The sequence below is a fragment of the Mchenga conophoros genome, linkage group LG20, assembly GCF_057382185.1.
Source record: "Mchenga conophoros isolate Kocher_MC1m ecotype Shallow Benthic linkage group LG20, M_conophoros_male_GT1.1, whole genome shotgun sequence".
Taxonomy (NCBI): domain Eukaryota; kingdom Metazoa; phylum Chordata; class Actinopteri; order Cichliformes; family Cichlidae; genus Mchenga; species Mchenga conophoros.
In genome coordinates, this window is record NC_140545.1 from 843702 (window position 1) to 862739 (window position 19038).

Genomic DNA, 19038 nt, shown 5'->3' on the forward strand with positions numbered 1-19038 from the left:
ACATTCAAAGTACATTTCAGCAATAAGAAAATTAGATATCATAGGAGGTTTTACTGGCTGAGAAATTTCACTTCCAATCCCATGTTTGCCTTTTATTTTTAGCCTACAACATTGCAAACGTTCTGTACTCTGCACTAGTAATCAGGATGAGGACTTCAGAGGCAGAGTTGCCACAGGTAAATGATATCAGCAGGTACAGAGCAGAGACCGAATGCCATTACAGGAGAAACAGCCCTAGCAGCGAGGCATCCACTCTGCTTTGAAGTGCATTTGTCACATGAAACACAGCCATGCTTGACTTCAAAGGGGGCATTACAATAGCTCCACGCCTTTCAACTTTGATAACAACGTGTTCGCTGTTTCTTTAACCGTCTGCTGTTGCCACCATTTTCAGTCTGAAGACGAGCATTTTTTGTTTTATTGTTTTTTTTCTGGAGCGACAGAAATAGGAGAGGAATTGCGGTCTGCGAGACAATGATAATATCCAACTTCCACAGGAACTGATGAAGGTAACAGCAATTAAAAATAACAATGGCGGGCTAACATGCAAGCCACGCAAGTGTCTGTGGATTTACAGCACATACAAAAGCTAGACACGCAGACATGCAGTACATAATGTCCTTTAAAGTCTACATCGAAGAACTGTTTGATTGCCCTTTTTGTTTGTTGTATATTAGTGCAATTAAATCTGCCAAAGCAACTACAAGAACGAACTGCTCCCACCAGGTTTTGTTAAATCAGTGCAAATATGAGAGGAGAAAGAAAGTAGACACCAATGCCATAAAACAGCAATTCAAGAACACACAGTTCTACATACATTACTGTGTAAAAGGTTTCACCTGCCATAGAAGAAAGATCATGCAGTAATGACAGCCATGCTGGGTTCCTACTTCACTCGCCAAGATGCCTGCTTTGAAAATGTTGAGTAATTTAGGTTACATTTAAAATAATATTTCAGTACCCAAATTAAAAAAAATATTTTGAAAATTAGGAACAAAATTACCGGAAAAACGATCTCTCTAAGGCGCATTTAAAGCCAAATGAAATCAATGCTCATACACATGCTTTTACAGGTGCACGCTTTCACAGCAACAGACGCTGTTGTCTCTCAGCAGGTGGCGGTGAGCGATAAAGAGGGGAAATCGACGTGGAGACGAGGAGATAAAACCACGTTGACGGACAGGGCAGAGCACCTGCACGGAAATTGAATCGCTGAAGCGCCACATATACTTTAGTAAAAAGCAGAGCCGTGGGAAGAGGCGGAGCAGAGAAGGGAGAGACAGACAAAGGAGAGAGGGATGGCTTAAGGACAGCTGTGGGAGTGCACGCTAGGCCAGACAGATGAGAGCTCTGGTAATAAAGAGAAAATGGAGCAAGATGGGAAAGAAGAAGGAAAAAAGGACTCATCGATGCGTCCATTATATGGCTGAAACAAACAATTCATCACGAGGCCAAGACCAAAAGGAGGTGAAATGAAATCGTGGCTAACAAAGGTTAAATTTACACCTTATTTTCCCACACGCAAATGCTTCTTTCAAATGATTTTCTCTAACATTTCTATCTCTCTTCCTCTCAACAACTTGTTCCCTGTCTAAAAACGTACCGGGCACCCCGTGATCTTCACATCGATCCCCACAACTTTTACTTCATACAGATACAAACACACAAACTCCCACAAAGCCTACTGAGATGCACAATTGTCAGGCATCCAGCATCGAGACAGGGACTTTCAAGAAGCCATTAACTGGCTGAACCTCATGTCTCCGTGGATTTTACAGAATCCCAAGGAAGCACACAGACATCTAATCTCTCGGTCATAAAATACAATTATGTAAGCTTAATCTTCATGTGGAGCACATGGCATTTGGTTGAAATACAAAACAATGTTCATTATCATTAGAAAACTGATTCATTCCTTTGTTTTTCATTACAGAATTCAATGACAGTAGAAATATTCAATTAGAAGCTTGCCTTCATGCCAGCAAATGCTGTATATGAGTAGGAGTGATATTTTTGAAATGCCAGATGACGCACAGCAGTTGGAAATACATAATCTTTTCTATGTCCACATATGGAAATCTGAACATTTTAAGGGTGATTATAACACTGCAAAACAAGCACCATTATGCAACCTAAGCAGGAAACGGTACCATACATAAGACGTGGAAATGGCTTAATTCTATCTGCACGCCTCTCACTCACTCACTTCCTTTAGGCGTGCATCCTCTGACCAAATTCTCAGAAAAAAATCCAATTTCTGTTAACAGCACCATGTTGTCCTGATAGGATCAGTCACCTGGAGCGAGAGACCCAGCCAAAGAGGCAGCGCACTGTGGACGCGCTGCCACATTGTGCAGTGCGCCTTACAGCACTGACACACACAACATCCACAGACATGAAAACGACGTTGGATTAATGCACCAACAATATACGGCCAAGTTTACTTAAAAATAGATGCTTACAGTGTCAAACTACAAATGATATAAAACATGATTTTGCACAAGAACCATCAATACAAAAACATCTTCATGTGTGCAAAGTAAAAAAAAAAGAAATGCATATATATCATATACATATATAGATCAGATGGAGGTTAAAGTCAGAGGACTTGTGAAGGGGCAGTGGGCAAGGCTGGTTATACTTGCACTCAGTGCCTGTATCTCAGGGGGCTGAAGTCTGTCTAGTCTGCCTTTTGCTTCACCTATTCTTGGATAGTCACTCCTTCACATATCATATCACAAAGACTTGAACATATAGAGCTAAAAAGTCTCTCTCTCTTTGCAGTTTTGACATCATTGTTATTTGTTGAGATAATTTGGGGGTTTATTCAAGTTGTTTGTGTGATGGATGAAAATTAACGTAGGGAAACATACCTTCATCGCCTGAGCTTTCTTGTGAAACATCTCCTCCATGTTCTCTGCCAGCCTCTTAACCAGCCGCAGACCATCGATCTCTTCCACCCGTACTGCCCGCTCAAACTCCTTGTATTTCTGACAGGAAAAAAAAAACACACAATCATGCAATGTTCTTGTGTTTCTGACATTAGGTCACAAAATCATGTTCTGAGTCTACAGTGACCGCAACACAAAAACGCTTTCGTTCCACTAAATCCTGTCAGCAGATTCAGGGATATGCGTAACATGCAACACTATATGAACTCATGTATATCTATGATACTTAACACTGTTTTGCTGAAACCTTAGCTAGGGTAAGGAAAGTAAGATAATCCCGCAATCTTTTAGGTTGTAATGGCTTTAAGGTCTTCCAATGATACATTATGAGTATTGAAAGCATTAACACGAAGAATGTATATTTTTATATGTACAGTACAAACACACAAAGTCTTAAGCAATCTTACATTTTTTTTATATTTTGCTAAGAAATGGGAATTAGGTACAGTGATTGATTGAAATGTGCAAATATACATGGACATAATATAAAAGGCAAAAACAGAGCTTGTACAATACTAATAAGCTTTAAAGTAGGGCTGTTCATATAACGATATATATCGGATGACGATATAAAAACGTCTATCGTTTCATTTTACGCTATCGTTTGTTTCGTGGTGTCGCAAAATAAACTGTTTACGGTAATATTTGTTCATGGTTTTGATGGTCCCGTTACAACTTATGTCTAAAAATGTATCGTTTCATGCATCTGTTAAAACACTCGACTCCAGCTACACGACGCGCAGCTGGAAACACTTCACGCAAGTCGAGCTGCCCGAGATTCACAGAACTTACAGAAAATGTTGCATTTTTGTGATTTATATCGTTATCGAACGATAGATGTTTTATATCGGGATATGAGATTCTGGTCATATCGCGCAGCCCTACTTTAAAGTCAACATTTTATTTGAACACCTTTACTCTTCAACACAGCCTGAAATCTCTGTTAGGTTTATATTGTTGGATTGCCATGTTAGAAATATATAACCATATATTCTTAGAGGTGTATGATCGATTGTGTAGTGATAGGATGTGAGATCCTTAGCAGTCTGCAAAGACACTCTGGCATACACACTCATCCTAAGGTCATGAGAGAGGTCGTACCTTCTTTTACTGTTTTATGGTACGTAAACACATCCATGTCTGTTTAAGTGCCTTTTGTTTAGACGAACTGCTGGACTTCCAGGCCCAGCAGATTTAGGGGAGTCGTTCATGGGGTCACATCTTGACCCCCCCCCCACACACACACGCACACACACCTGCACAAATACACAGACGGTACTCTTTGTTCACATGTATGCCTACGTAAGACGTCATATGTTAATGAATCCATGCATATTCATGTAACCACAATAAAGAGCAGTGCTACGAGGGGGCTAACTGAGAGCGACCGGGGTTCGAGCGGCAGGAACGGCGCTCGTCACGGTTCTCTCCCTCGTGCACGAGACTACCCAAAGAGTTCAGCCTGGTGTCTGATGCTTTTGCTGTTGTAGTAGAATTGTCTTGGCGTTCCAGCAATAAGTTTCTGCTAGATGAACCTATCAATCTCTTAGACAAGATTTCTTTTTTAGGTCTGTTTCGTCGGGTCAGTTTTCCAGGCTTCTTGAAGGACATTAAAAGCTTCTCGTTAGATGTTTGCTGCCTTTCGTTCTGTTCTCCGTCATGATGATCCCACACTGCTTCAATAATGTTGAGATTGGGGCTCTGAGGAGGCCAGTCCACAGCTGACAGTGTTCCAGTGTGCGTTTCTATATCTTGGTAATTTAGATAAGATCCCCAACATCACTGGCTAAAATGCAGCCCCAAGCCATGACCCCCCACTGTGTTTTAGAGATGGCTGTAGATACTCTCTCCTGACCTCCTTATGAACATAGTGATGATAATTTGAACCAGGAATGTGAAAGTTGGATTCATCACTCCATAAGACCTTTGCCACTCATTTCAAGGCCGTTTCAGTTCTTGTGCATTTGGCCCCCGCCTGTTTCTACTCGTTTCCCTTCCCTGTCAATGATTTCTTAATAGCCATCCTTGCATTAAGACTATTTCTGATAAGGCTTTAGGAATCAGTAAATAGATCAATCGAAGGGCCAAATGGATCTCTTAGGTCCTGTGTCAGCTTTATGCAGCATTTCTTCCTATTTCTTAAGGACATGACTGTCAGATACTGTTCATCTGATGGGGATAGTTTGTTTAGGCCTGCCACTTCAGTAATCCTCCACTTGTTAAGTTTACTCAATTTTTTAAGGACACACATGGTGCAAAAATACTATTTTATGCCTGTCATGTGTTTTTTCATGTATTATTTATAGCTTTTTTTCAAAGATTCAGCTAAAGAACGAAAATGGTTAGGTACAATAATTATACTGAAATTGAAAGACCTTTAAAAAGCCTGCAGAACAACTTCTCAAGACCACTTTAAATTGCAAGAAAGTCTGGCTTCTTGGAATCAAACTATAAAGAAGGGTGACTGAAGACTTGACTAAACAGCACTATATGCTTGCAGTTAAAAGGCTAAAATACATATATAAGTGCACAAGCCAAAATTACTCTGGGTATTGTATATATATATATATATATATATATATATATATATATATATATATATATGAAGGAGGGTCTCTGTTGCCAGGAGGAGCACGGGTAAAATTACACAGACAGAAACAGTTACAATATACGACGAAGGACTAGGTACCAAGTAATAGTTTGCCAACTTCAAATTTGAACGACCACACATTAAGTGCTGATGAACACACCACTGCACTCAGTATCTGCACTTCACAAAATCACGTCATTCTGCTATAAACCTATATTAGGATGCTTAGCTTAACCAGCGCCTTAACTGGGGACAGTGACATTAAGTCTCAGTAATTCCACACCCATACATGTCACATACACATATGCAGAGCTGATCTAAGTTAGGGTGTATATCTGTACAGAGAAAAAGGAGGGAAAAAAGAGCCATTTTTGAAATCTGTGCAAAGCTGCAGGCGGCTGTGTTTCACTCTTGGGGGATTTAAGAGAAGATTACCGCCATATCAAATAGCATGCCCTCTCTAATGTTATGCCAACCTGCTTAGATGCATGCTTTAGCTACTCCTGTACAGCAACCACACAAGAGAAGCATAGTGAGGGAAAGAGAGATCATGGTAGGAGGAGAGGAATGAAGACAGCATCACACATTGAAGCAGCAGCTTTTGGATTTAAGCAATCATCTGAAAAACTGCAACTTCAAAACAGAGGGCAACACTTGTTTCATACCAAAACTTTCAAAAATGGTGAATTTCTTTGTAGTCGAGGAATTAGCCAAAATGTGATGATGTGATTTCAGAGAACAAGACTTAAGACAAGTTATTTTATTGTGTATAAACTGTAGATACAATGCAGTGCACCTATTCTTTGACCTGGAACACTGGCCTAGCTACTGAACGCCAAAAAGAGATTGGATGATGGCCATGAATAGCAGAATCTTCCAGTTCTTGCAAAATAGTCCCTTACATCTGGATCAAGTGGCATATTTTATATATTTTATTATTATTATTTTTTTTTACTATTTAATTTGTAAAAATGTGTATACACACACACACACACACACACACACACACGTAGGAAAATATTTAGTATACACATCCAGAAATGCATACACTATTATATATTGTACATATATTTATTAGTTTCAGGTTGGCCATTCTTGTATTTTGCTCGTTTGTGTTGTTGTGTTTGCACATCTCTGTTGCTTGTGGGGCTCGCACACAAGAATTTCACTCGCATGTGCTGTGCCAGTGTGCCTGCACATGTGATGTGACAATAAAAGTGATTTGATTTGATTTGATTTGATATAGCTAACAGAAACAGCAGCTTTTACCCCTCAGCCATAAAAGGATGACGGGATATGATCAACACCCTGCTAACCAGCTGAAGTTTGTGAAGGCAAAAACTCGAGAAGCAGGCAATGTGGGAGCTTCACGTAAAAGTCTTGGGCAAGTTCAAATCTCAGTGACCTCAACAAAGGTCAGAGGTCAAGTTTTCCGAAAATCTTTTGAATGCGATAACTTGAGAACAAAGCAATGTAGGATTTTTAAATTTGCGGGGTCTCGGAAGATAATTCCAAGAAGGTCAGTCAGTTCTGAGCTCCTTCTAAAGAGGAGGAATACTGATACATTCTTGGGGACATTCCTGCAGTACCTACATGTTTGCAACACAACAAGGTACTCCCATAACTCTACCTGACTGTGTTGTGGCGAAACATTTTAAGGCAGACATCCACATCAAACAAAGCTATCCGGTTGTTCAGTGATGACGCGACGAATCCTACTTCCGGGCCTAAAGTAGTCTGCGTTTAATATGGCTTTTGTGTTGTTAACATGTTTAATGTTATGTATTTTCTTCTATTTGATCTCAAAAAGCTCCTAAAACAGTCAGTGATCCCTGTTGACCTCCCTCGGCTTTTATTACCACTAATCATTTATTTAAGCTCAGTCTTTAAAACCTTAGGATGTAACTACAGCCCAGCCTATGCAGCAGTATATGAATGACTAACCTCGTATTGTGGATGGATTATCTCAGTTGTTCTCCTGGCTGAAGTTTGGTCCTTTTACAGCATCCTGCCATGCGATTACATTTGTTCCTGACCACCGAGAACACTCACGTTAACTTTTATCGAGTGGAAAAAAAGTTAGCTTGTTTATATTATGCTAACATAGCTGTGTCGCTAGCGGTCACGTAGCACATCATTATATACCAGCTAGCCCAACTTAAGTAACCCTACAAACGTCACTGCTGTTTAGTTTCTGTCTTCATTTATGTTGGAAGTGATAACAGAGCTGTACGTTTGAATTTGTTTCCAAAACCCCGCAGTCAGGACATGCTATATTGTATTTAGATAGAAGCTAGCGAGCTAACTCCCTGCTAACTTCTAACTCCGTTAAATGTCATAAATTCCGTTTTCATGGATGCCTGGATGTTAAACTCAATTGTTACACCTGGTAGAGCAGAATGCTGATCATTTTATTAAAGATGAAAGACTTTAGACAGTTTTTCAACTCTCAGTAATGCCATAGTGATCGTTTGATATATGGACCTGCAGCGGAGTTTAGACCCAGACACGGCTAGTGACGTCAGACTGAACAACCGGATTAGCTACATCGGTGTCACCAGCAACATCAAGAACCATGCTAGAGCAGTGATTCCCAAAATGTGGGCAGGGACCCCCTGATGGATCACAAAGGTACTGCGTGTGGGCCACAATAATAATAGAAATTGAATTTTAAAATTACTCACAGGTATGTTAAGTTACATATGTATATCATTTCATTTATTTATATAAAAAGTGAATTTGAACAGTTAATAGGAGGTGGTTAGTTTGTGTTACTACTCATTACTCTAAATTTACAGCTCTGATATTGAAGTTTGTCTCTGGTGGCAGGTGGTTCACCCGTTAACACTTTGGATATGACTGGGTGGCAAACAACAAGTGAAGATTTTAGGTTGCGTGGACACAATGGAATATTTTTTAAGGGGGCTGCAGCACTCTTGACTTTGGGAATGGCTGTTGAGTGTTACAGTCACTGGTGGGTCTGCCAAATAAGATTGAAGTCAGCCTGTGAGTTGTACCAGGTATTATAAAACACTGCACAGTTATTCTTTTTCTTTTCCCAAGTACCTGGTTGTAAGGTATACAGAGACAGAATACACAGGGCCTGTGACCAAGACTCCAGCGTGACATTTCCCAGTAGGAGCATTAATGGGTGATCTGATTGTCACTACACTTTCTCCCAGGCTGCAGATGGATGCTTCTTCAAATAATAATAATAATAATAATGGATTGGATTTATATAGCACTTTTCAAGGCACCCAAAGCGCTTTACAATGCCACTATTCATTCACACACTGGTGGAGGCAGCTACGGTTGTAGCCACAGCTGCCCTGGGCTGGGGCAGACTGACAGAAGCGAGGCTGCCATATCGCGGCATCGGCCCCTCTGGCCAACACCAGTAGGCGGTAGGGTAAAGTGTCTTGCCCAAGGACACAACAACCAGGACAGAGAGCCCAGGGATCGGGGATCACTTCAAAGGGCCAAATCAAAACCTACCACAATATTCAAGGTAGAAGGAAGCCCAGCATAGAACCTAGAGCTAATGTTGGCTCTACTTCTGCCAGCGTTGGCATCTAGACATTAACCTGGGCAAGAAACTAAAGTTCGAGGCAAAGACAATTTCACCATGGCCTGGACCAGGCATAATCCCCATGTTAACAATGCAAGATCTCAGAGAGCACATGGATGAGGCTGAGAAGAGAAAGTTCCAGACTTATGGAGGTGTGCGGTCAGCAAGGATACAAACCTGCTAGAAGCCTGTGATGGTAGGCCACAGAGCGTTTGAGGGCATTCCCTTTGAAAGTGTTAACAATACTGGTTATTACTGGTGAGAGGAAGGGAAAGGCCAGACATGCTTCCACAAGGTGGCTTTGGACAAAAGGGCAGATCAGATTAAGGGAAATAGCCAGAGAGATCGAGAGTAACAAGGAAATAAAGAGATGGCAGCAAGATATTTAAGGTTGAAGTTAACAAGTATAGAAATAGGATGATGGAAGAGCAGAAAAATCACAGACAGGCAATACTTAAGCGAAAATTTGTGGGAGGGTGAAATGCTATTTGTTGCAAGTGGACACAGATAGCATACACTAGGTTAGGGCTGTTCATATAACGATATATATACGCTATAAAAACGTCTATCGTTTCATTTTACGCTATCGTTTGTTTCATGGTGTTGCAAAATAAACTGTTTACGGCAATATGTTTTCATGGTTTTGATGGTCACTGCAGTGGCTGTATTCATTTCTTAAAGTTCTCTCTTTCTCTTATATTTAATATCACCACACTACAGACGGACAAGCGCCTGTTTTTATGCGTTGTCATTAGCAACAACGATGGTAACACCATCGTGCGTCCGCTTGTTTATGTTCCACATAAACCTTTCACAATAAAGCTCAAGATCCTGTTGAGACTTTTCAAAATAAACTGAATCACGTGAAAGAGCAGATTATTTATGGATGAGAAGCAAAAAAGAGCCGCCAGGTGCTAAAAAATAAAGCTTAGACTCAAACGTTAGAACAGGCTTTTCCCCGCAGCACGCCGTGTAATAAATACTCACAAAGAAAACGGCGCCGTTACAACTTATGTCTAAAAATGTATCGTTTCAGCATTGGTTAAAACACTCTACTCCAGCTACACGACGCGCAGCTGGAAACACTTCACGCAAGTCGAGCTGCCCGAGATTCACAGAACTTACAGAAAATGTTGCATTTTTGTGATTTATATCGTTATCGAACGATAGATGTCTGATATCGGGATATGAGATTTTGGTCATATCGCGCAGCCCTACACAAGGTTAAAATAACTAAATAGAGGGCATAGTAAATTGTGCAGATTATACATTAAGTATAAATCCACTAATTTCCTACATTCCTCATTACGAGCAACTTGGCACAAGGAGTGCAAAGAGGAAGTCTATATTACATACAGGGCGTGCAGAATTATTAGGCAAGTTGTATTTTTGAGGAATAATTTTATTATTGAACAACAACCATGTTCTCAATGAACCCAAAAACTCATTAATATCAAAGCTGAATGTTTGTGGAAGTAGTTTTTAGTTTTAGCTATTTTAGGGGGATATCTGTGTGTGCAGGTGACTATTACTGTGCATAATTATTAGGCAACTTAACAAAAAACAAATATATACCCATTTCAATTATTTATTTTTACCAGTGACACCAATATCACATCTCCACATTCACAAATATACATTTCTGACATTCAAAAACAAAACAAAAACAAATCAGCGACCAATATAGCCACCTTTCTTTGCAAGGACACTCAAAAGCCTGCCATCCATGGATTCTGTCAGTGTTTTGATCTGTTCACCATCAACATTGCGTGCAGCAGCAACCACAGCCTCCCAGACACTGTTCAGAGAGGTGTACTGTTTTCCCTCCTTGTAAATCTCACATTTGATGATGGACCACAGGTTCTCAATGGGGTTCAGATCAGGTGAACAAGGAGGCCATGTCATTAGTTTTTCTTCTTTTATACCCTTTCTTGCAGCCACGCTGTGGAGTACTTGGACGCGTGTGATGCTTCTTGCGACCCTGTTGACTATTTTGAATGAAACGCTTGATTGTTCGATGATCACGCTGCAGAAGTTCTGCAATTTTGAGACTGCTGCATCCCTCTGCAAGATATCTCACTATTTTTGACTTTTCTGAGCCTGTCAAGTCCTTCTTTTGACCCATTTTGCCAAAGGAAAGGAAGTTGCCTAATAATTATGCACACCTGATATAGGGTGTTGATGTCATTAGACCACACCCCTTCTCATTACAGAGATGCACATCACCTAATATGCTTAATTGGTAGTAGGCTTTCGAGCCTATACAGCTTGGAGTAAGACAACATGCATGAAGTGGACAAAATACTCATTTGCCTAATAATTCTGCACTCCCTGTAGATTACACAAGTCTATATTATATTAATCAGCTGGAAAAACCACCTGATTAATGGTAGCAGTGATAGTGGAAAAAAAATTAGAAGAGGGTCAAATTCATTCAGGTACTTTTTCAGGATCTGAGTGTCTGACTTGAGCAGGCAACCCTCCTGTTCCAAAGAAAAGGTTCTACTATTACTAGTAAGGAAGGAGAGAGATTTTAAGATGGGCTGAGCAAAGCAGAACATGAACAATGCAGGGCTACTGATAGCAAGAATTCTGGGATGTATCAGGCTCATAAAGGGAAGCAGCCAGTGTTTCATCTTAATTTCCATTTCATAGCATCAACACTCTGTTAACCGTCACACTGAATAGTCTGCGAGTCTTTGAAATGCTGCTGAAACGGTGCCTTCACTGCCAAATTAATTTGCACGCTACAGCCAGAATGTTTCAAATTTCAAAATTCTCTTGAAATGTCCTAGTAGAGCTAACCAAAATGGCTTCTGTTTGACTGCCACAGTGGCAGAGCAAGAAAGCAAAAAGGACATAAATAAAGGAAGCAAGCAATTCCACAAAGCAATGAAGGCGTACCTAATGACATCATTTTAATGTCTGTTTAGACTTTTTTTTCCAGGACTAACAATTACCTGACAATTACAACAGCCACATTTTGCATTTCCTAACGCAAACATTAGTCCCTAACTCAACAGCACAGCTAATTAATTGTAGCCTCAAATAACACAGTCTGTGTCCAATCAAAGTGACTGGCTGATGACTCAGAATCCAAATCACAGCGACCAAAACCGTATGAAAATCAGTGCAATAATCCCACTGGCTCACTGACAACTGCAGTATGGCTGAGGGACAGAGATTCAAGGTTTTAAGCCAATCCTGATTCCTGGCAGACTCTGGTGGGCTTGACAAGTTTCTTTGCCAATTTCCTCCCTTTCGCTTTAGTGCCTCTCCTACAGATTCTTCTTTTTCCTATACGTTGAGCATCTCCTGCTTTTCCTTTCTTCCTCTCTGAAATAAAAATACATATCCTATTACTTTTCCATTAACAGTCATATACTTTCATCTGCAGCTCCACTAAACCCACAACAATGAAAATGGCCAGAAGTGACAGATAATACACACTTCATCGAGGTGTAGGGCAGACGCAGAGAGCCCACGGCCTGAACTAAAGCGTTTAGGATCATGTTAGTGTGGTCAGTGAGAATCTAACAGGGTTCAGCTTACCACAGGCAGTTTGCAGCACTATGTTCAGTAGGCTGGGCCAGAGCAGACTGGGCCCAATTAGCCTGAAGCCATCCTCTTCACATCACATCATTATTGCACGAAGCCAACTGACATACATCCAGAAATACCATTTCCCAGGAGAACAGAAATAAATCAGTTAAAGCAGGATAGCAGTTCAATGACTGAAAAGACAACTGAGGAGTCAGGGTTGGTGAGTATTTGCTCAGTGTAATGTCTTCAATAATAATAATGGATTGCATTTATATAGCGCTTTTCAAGGCACCCAAAGCACTTTACAATTCTGGGAAGTAGCTAGCCGGTCGTCACGGCAAAGCTACGAGAGCGTCTCTCAGCATGGGCCCGAAAAAAGTTCTGTCAGCCGAGGAAGGAGACGATATTAAGAAGTCGCTGGAGTTTATGACAGAGGAGATTTCTACTGTCAAACTGCAGCAGAAAGCCATCCTGGACCTGGTCGAGGAAGTTAAGGCTCTCCGCATCCAGAACGCCGAGAAGGATCGGCGGCTGGCGTACCTGGAGAACAGAGTGGCGGATTTGGAGCAGTACACCCGGATGAACGATGTTATCATCACGGGGCTTCGCATCAAACCCCGGTCATACGCCCGGGCGGTCGCCACTGACAATGTAGGAGGGCCAGGAGAGGAAGATGTCAACTCCACGGAGCATCAAGTGGTTACCTTTCTACGGTCCAAAGGTGTGGAAGTGGATTATAACAACATTGAGGCTTGCCACCCTCTACCCCGAAAAAATGACAGTAACAAACCAGCCATCATTGTGAGATTTGCAAACAGAAAACAGAAAACAGCACTGTTAAAACAAGGAAGGAAACTGAAAGGATCCGATGTCTTCATGAACGAACATCTGATCAAAAGAAATGCGGACATTGCCAGGAAAGCACGTTACTTGAAGAAACAGGGAAAAATTCAAAATACATGGACCACCAACTGCAAAGTATTCATTAAACTCAATGGAACACCGGAACAAGCCAAAGTGTTGGTCATCAGAAATATGGAAGAGCGGGACAAATACTGAGGTCAACTTACTCTGGAGGTATGAATACACATGTGACGTGACACACAACACAACACATGGCACAGTCCAAAAGAACTTCATCTGCATCCGGCAACAATATCAACATAACTCATTGGAATTCTCTTTATGATAATCTGGAACTGAGAACATTTCGATACACAGACCATAATGTTCTAGACTTAGAAAAGGATATAGACCCGGAAAATAATTTCTTCTACAACATCAGCTGTAACTGCTGCTACTTCACTGATGAACAGTTTAAGCACACCATCAACACGGAAAATAAATTATCAATAATCCATTTTAATAGCAGAAGTCTGTATGCCAACTTCAACAATATAAAGGAATATCTAAATGAGTTGACAAATCCATTTGGAATTATTGCCATTTCTGAAACATGGATCAATGCGGAGAAAGGAACGGACTTTGGACTGGAGGGATATGAAGTGAATTTTGTAAATAGAAGGAACAAGAGTGGAGGGGGAGTAGCTGTGTATGTGGATAAAAACCTAAACTACAAGGTGGTAGAAAGTATGACAACTGTAATTGATAATTTACTAGAATGTATAACAATTGAAATTTATAAGGAAAAAGAAAAAAATGTAATAATTAGCTGTATATATAGAACACCTGGCTCTAGTATTCAAGTATTTAATGACTTCATAGAGGAAATATTCTCTAAAACAAATCAAAAAGTTATGTTTATCTGTGGTGATTTTAATATTGACCTGTTGAATCCAAAAAAGCATAAAATGAGCGACGAATTCCTAAACACTATGTACAGTTTGAGTTTACATCCTAAAATAACCAGGCCTAGCAGAATTACACCACATTGTGCCACCTTACTTGACAATATTTTCACTAACAATATGGAAAACAACATTGTGAGCGGAATATTAATTAATGACATCAGTGATCACCTACCAGTTTTTGCAGTTTATGACACTAATTATAAGAAAAATCAGCATGAAGAACAACTGAGATACAGACGTGTAAGGACAGAAGAAACTATGACTGCATTTAAGAACGATCTATTAAATCAGGACTGGGACAATGTGTACAAAGAAGCTGATATTGATATTGCATATGGCATATTTTTAAGAATATTCATGGAGTTGTACGATAAAAACTGTCCAACAATAAAATACAACAGAAAGCACAAATATTCAGATAGACCATGGATCACTAAGGGTTTACAAAATGCATGTAAAAAGAAAAATACACTCTATAGGGAATACCTAAAACAAAGAACAAAAGAAGCTGAAAATAAATATAAAAAATACAAAAATAAGTTGACCAATATTATACGTGTATGTAGAAAGGAGTATTATAGTAAAATATTGAACAACAATAAACATAATATGAAAGGAATATGGGATGTTTTAAACGGTATCATTAAAAATAATTCTGGACAACAAAGTTATCCACAATACTTTATCGATAATGGCAATATTATGGAAAACACTGCTGATAAGGTCAACAGCTTTAATCATTATTTTGTAAATATTGGACCAAAACTGGCAGAACAAATTCCTGAGTCACTGCCATCAGTAGAATGTAGTGAAAACCTGATTGATAGGAACCCTAACTCAATGTTCCTCACATCAGTGGAGGAAAAAGAAATAATTGACATTGTACACATGTGTAAATATAAAACATCCACTGATTGTAATGATATTGACATGAAAATCGTCAAGAAGGTCATTGAAGGAATTGTAGGACCTCTAACATATATTTGCAACTTATCATTTCAGACGGGAAAAGTGCCAAACAAAATGAAAATAGCTAAAGTTGTGCCGCTGTATAAAACCGGGGATAGACGCCACTTCACAAATTACAGGCCTGTTTCTTTACTACCACAATTCTCCAAAATCCTAGAAAACCTGTTTAATAAACGATTAGGCAAATTCTTAGATAAATATAAATTACTCTCTGACAGTCAATATGGATTCAGATCAAAAAGATCAACATCTCTGGCATTAATCGAATCAATTGAGGAGATTACGAATGCTATAGATCAGAAACAGTATGCAGCTGGAGTATTTCTGGATCTCAAGAAAGCATTCGACACAATCAATCATCACATATTAATTAATAAACTGGAACGGTATGGGATTAGGGGGGTTGTACTGCAATGGGTGAAAAATTATTTAAGTGACCGGAAACAATTTGTGAAGCTGGGTGTCCATTCCTCATCATGCTTGGACATTGCTTGTGGTGTTCCACAAGGCTCTGTACTGGGTCCAAAATTATTTATTATTTATATAAATGATATTTGTAAGGCATCTGATATATTAAAATTAGTATTATTTGCAGATGACACAAATATTTTTTGTTCTGGGGGGAATCTAAAGGAGCTGCTGGATACAATTACTTCAGAAATGTGCAAAATTAAAAAATGGTTTAACAGGAACAAACTATCGCTAAATCTAAGTAAAACTAAAATTATCTTATTTGGGAATTCCCTTAGAAATGCACAAGTGCAGATTCATGTAGATGGTGTGGAAATTGAAAGAGTACTTGAACATAAGTTTCTTGGTGTGATTATAGATGATAAATTAAACTGGAAGTCTCATATAAATCATATACATAACAAAATTTCAAGAAGTGTCTCAATCTTGAGTAAAGTAAAACACATTCTGGACCACAAATCACTCCACATTCTCTATTGTTCCCTGATTGCACCGTATTTGAATTACTGTGCAGAGGTTTGGGGCAATACTTACAAATGTTCGCTATCATCAATCTTTATATTGCAAAAAAGGGCCATAAGGATAATCCATAAAACTGGTTACAGAGATCATACAAATCCACTATTCTTAAAATCAAAAATTCTAAAATTCACAGATCTGGTTCATTTTCTCACAGCACAAATTATATATAAAGCAATAAATAACCTGCTTCCTGACAATATTCTAAAAATGTTTTCTAAAAGGGAACGGGGATACAATTTGAGGGGGGAATTAAATTTAAAACATCCTCGTATCCGTACAACATTAAAACGTTTTTGCATCTCTGTGTGTGGAGTGAAGCTGTGGAACAGACTAAGTAAAGATATGAAGCAATGTCCAAGCATGGCGCAGTTTAAAAAGCGGTTTAAGGATATGGTTTTTACAGGGTACAGGGAAAAGGTAGAGATTTGATAGGGTGTTCTTGTCTAATATTTTCATGTGTGTGCGCATGCACGGGTTTGTTGGTATGGGTATATATATATATATATATATATATATTAAATATATATATTAAATATATATAAAATTGTAGGTTGTGTATCCTTCAGGTGTTAATGGGGTTATTGAAAATGTGTATATGTGCGTATGTGTGTATATACGTAGGTATGGATAGATAGAAACATATATGTGTATATATTAAAAAAAAAAAAAAAAAAAATTACACATAACATATAATGTAATTACAAGGAGGTATTTCTGTAGTCTATTGATACTAGATAGTGGAAAAGGGGTGGGATTAAATAAGCTTATGCTTCTTCCTGCTCCTTTTTGAACATGGACGTTATTTGGAGTTGTGGTTGCTCGTTTTCCTTTTGTTTGCTTTGTTCATTTGTCTCTTTTAATTCTATTTTTTTTTATACTTTTTCAACATGTTCAAAATAAAGATTCAATCAATCAATCAATCAATCAATCAATCAATCAATTCCACTATTCATTCACTCTCACATTCACACACTGGTGGAGGCTACAGCTGCCCTGGGGCAGACTGACAGAGGCGAGGCTGCCATATCGCACCATCGGCCCCTCTGGCCAACACCAGTAGGCGGTAGGGTGAAGTGTCTTGCCCAAGGACACAACGACCAGGACAGAGAGCCCAGGGATCGAACCGGCGACCTTCCGGTTACAGATGCGATTCCCCCTGAGCCACGGTCAACAGAAAGAAGGCCTTTAAACTACAGGGCTGCTACTATGTCCCGCAGCATTACTGGAGTTATCTGAAAACACATTATGTTCCAACACAACAAGTTAATGCTGGAGGACCTGCTCATGTCCACTAGGATTGAAGCACATCAGCTAGTGATAATTGCATACTATGGTGTGACTTGCTTTGAGCACAAAGTTTTCTGTTTTCAAGGCTTCTGAAAAGAATAAAGTGCATGTGTGACTAAAGATAATGACCTTATTTACAATCCCAAGAGTACATGTAATAAAATAGTGAAATCAATGTTGTTATGTCAAACCTTTTGCAATCAACACAGATTTTTCCATACAATCATTACTCTATTTTTCAGTCTTTATTGTTGTCCTACCACTCACAGTTACACCTCATTGTTCTGCACACCCAGCTTTGCTTTCCTCTCTTCAACAGACACACAACAAAGTACCTAAAGGTTTAGTACTAAACTCTGCTACAACTGCTACATCAAGGCCTAAAAAAATAGACGAGCAAACCTGCATGTAGACACAAACAACTACATACAAAGAGAACTTGATAAATGAAATGTGTAAAAAAGGGCGGCTGTCACACTAACAATGCTTCTGTCTGCTTGGAGGTCATCATTTAAAGACTGCAGACATAATACTGGATGTGTTGGTATCTATGATTGCCATTTCATTGTGGTAAAGTGTGAAGTGATTAATGAGGGGGAAAACTTCACTCCACAGTAATTCTGAACCCCAATCCCCCAAATCCCAGCTCATTTTACGCGTCACCAGAGCACACTTCAACTTGGCCAACTCGCTCATAATCTCACAGCTGTTTGGATGCCCCGCCTTTGTTACACACATACACACACAGACGTGCACAAAGTGAATGCTTACACTCAAAACATCTGTGGACAGACATGACTATATGAACAAAACTTTAGCAAGAACGTGTGATTTTTACTGATTACTGATTGTATGTTAACGACTCATGTCGGGGCCCCAAAACACTAAACAAGATAATGATGTTCTTTTAACAAAGCTAGAAAAATTCATATGAGAAAAAAGAAAGAAGAATTTGGAAGCATGTGTTAAAAAGGCAAGTAGACTACCCTGAATTACAAGTCTATATTTGGCCACGCATTATTTGATTTTGTTTTCATTCATAAAAAGCATCCTTGTGTGTTTTGTTAGCCTCTGCATGCTTGTCTCACTACAAGTGGATGAGTCTGGTTTGATGAACAAAAGAGACTCAGAGAAGCTCGTGAATACGTGTGTTTGAGCATGTGTGTCTGTGTGTGTGAAGGACAACGAGACCAGTGAGTCCAATTTGCAACAAACAAAAAAACTGTGTCGATGTTTGAAAAAGGCCATGAAAATAAGTAAAGGGTAGACGAAGCTCAAGGCACCATTACTATCAATTTAAACACTCGTCCTGTTGTTTCTTTCATT

The 19038-nt window shown here is 39.4% G+C and overlaps 1 protein-coding gene across 6 annotated transcripts in view; it reads right to left on the reverse strand.

The window, feature by feature from the left end:
• cacna2d3a (calcium channel, voltage-dependent, alpha 2/delta subunit 3a) overlaps nt 1–19038 on the reverse strand; it is a 131966-nt gene that overhangs the window by 95029 nt on the left and 17899 nt on the right. For all 6 annotated transcript variants that reach the window (XM_085261158.1, XM_085261157.1, XM_085261161.1 and 3 more), the window contains exon 3: nt 2874–2990. In XM_085261158.1, coding sequence (XP_085117284.1) covers nt 2874–2990 — 117 coding nt within the window. The remainder of the gene's footprint in view (nt 1–2873; nt 2991–19038) is intronic.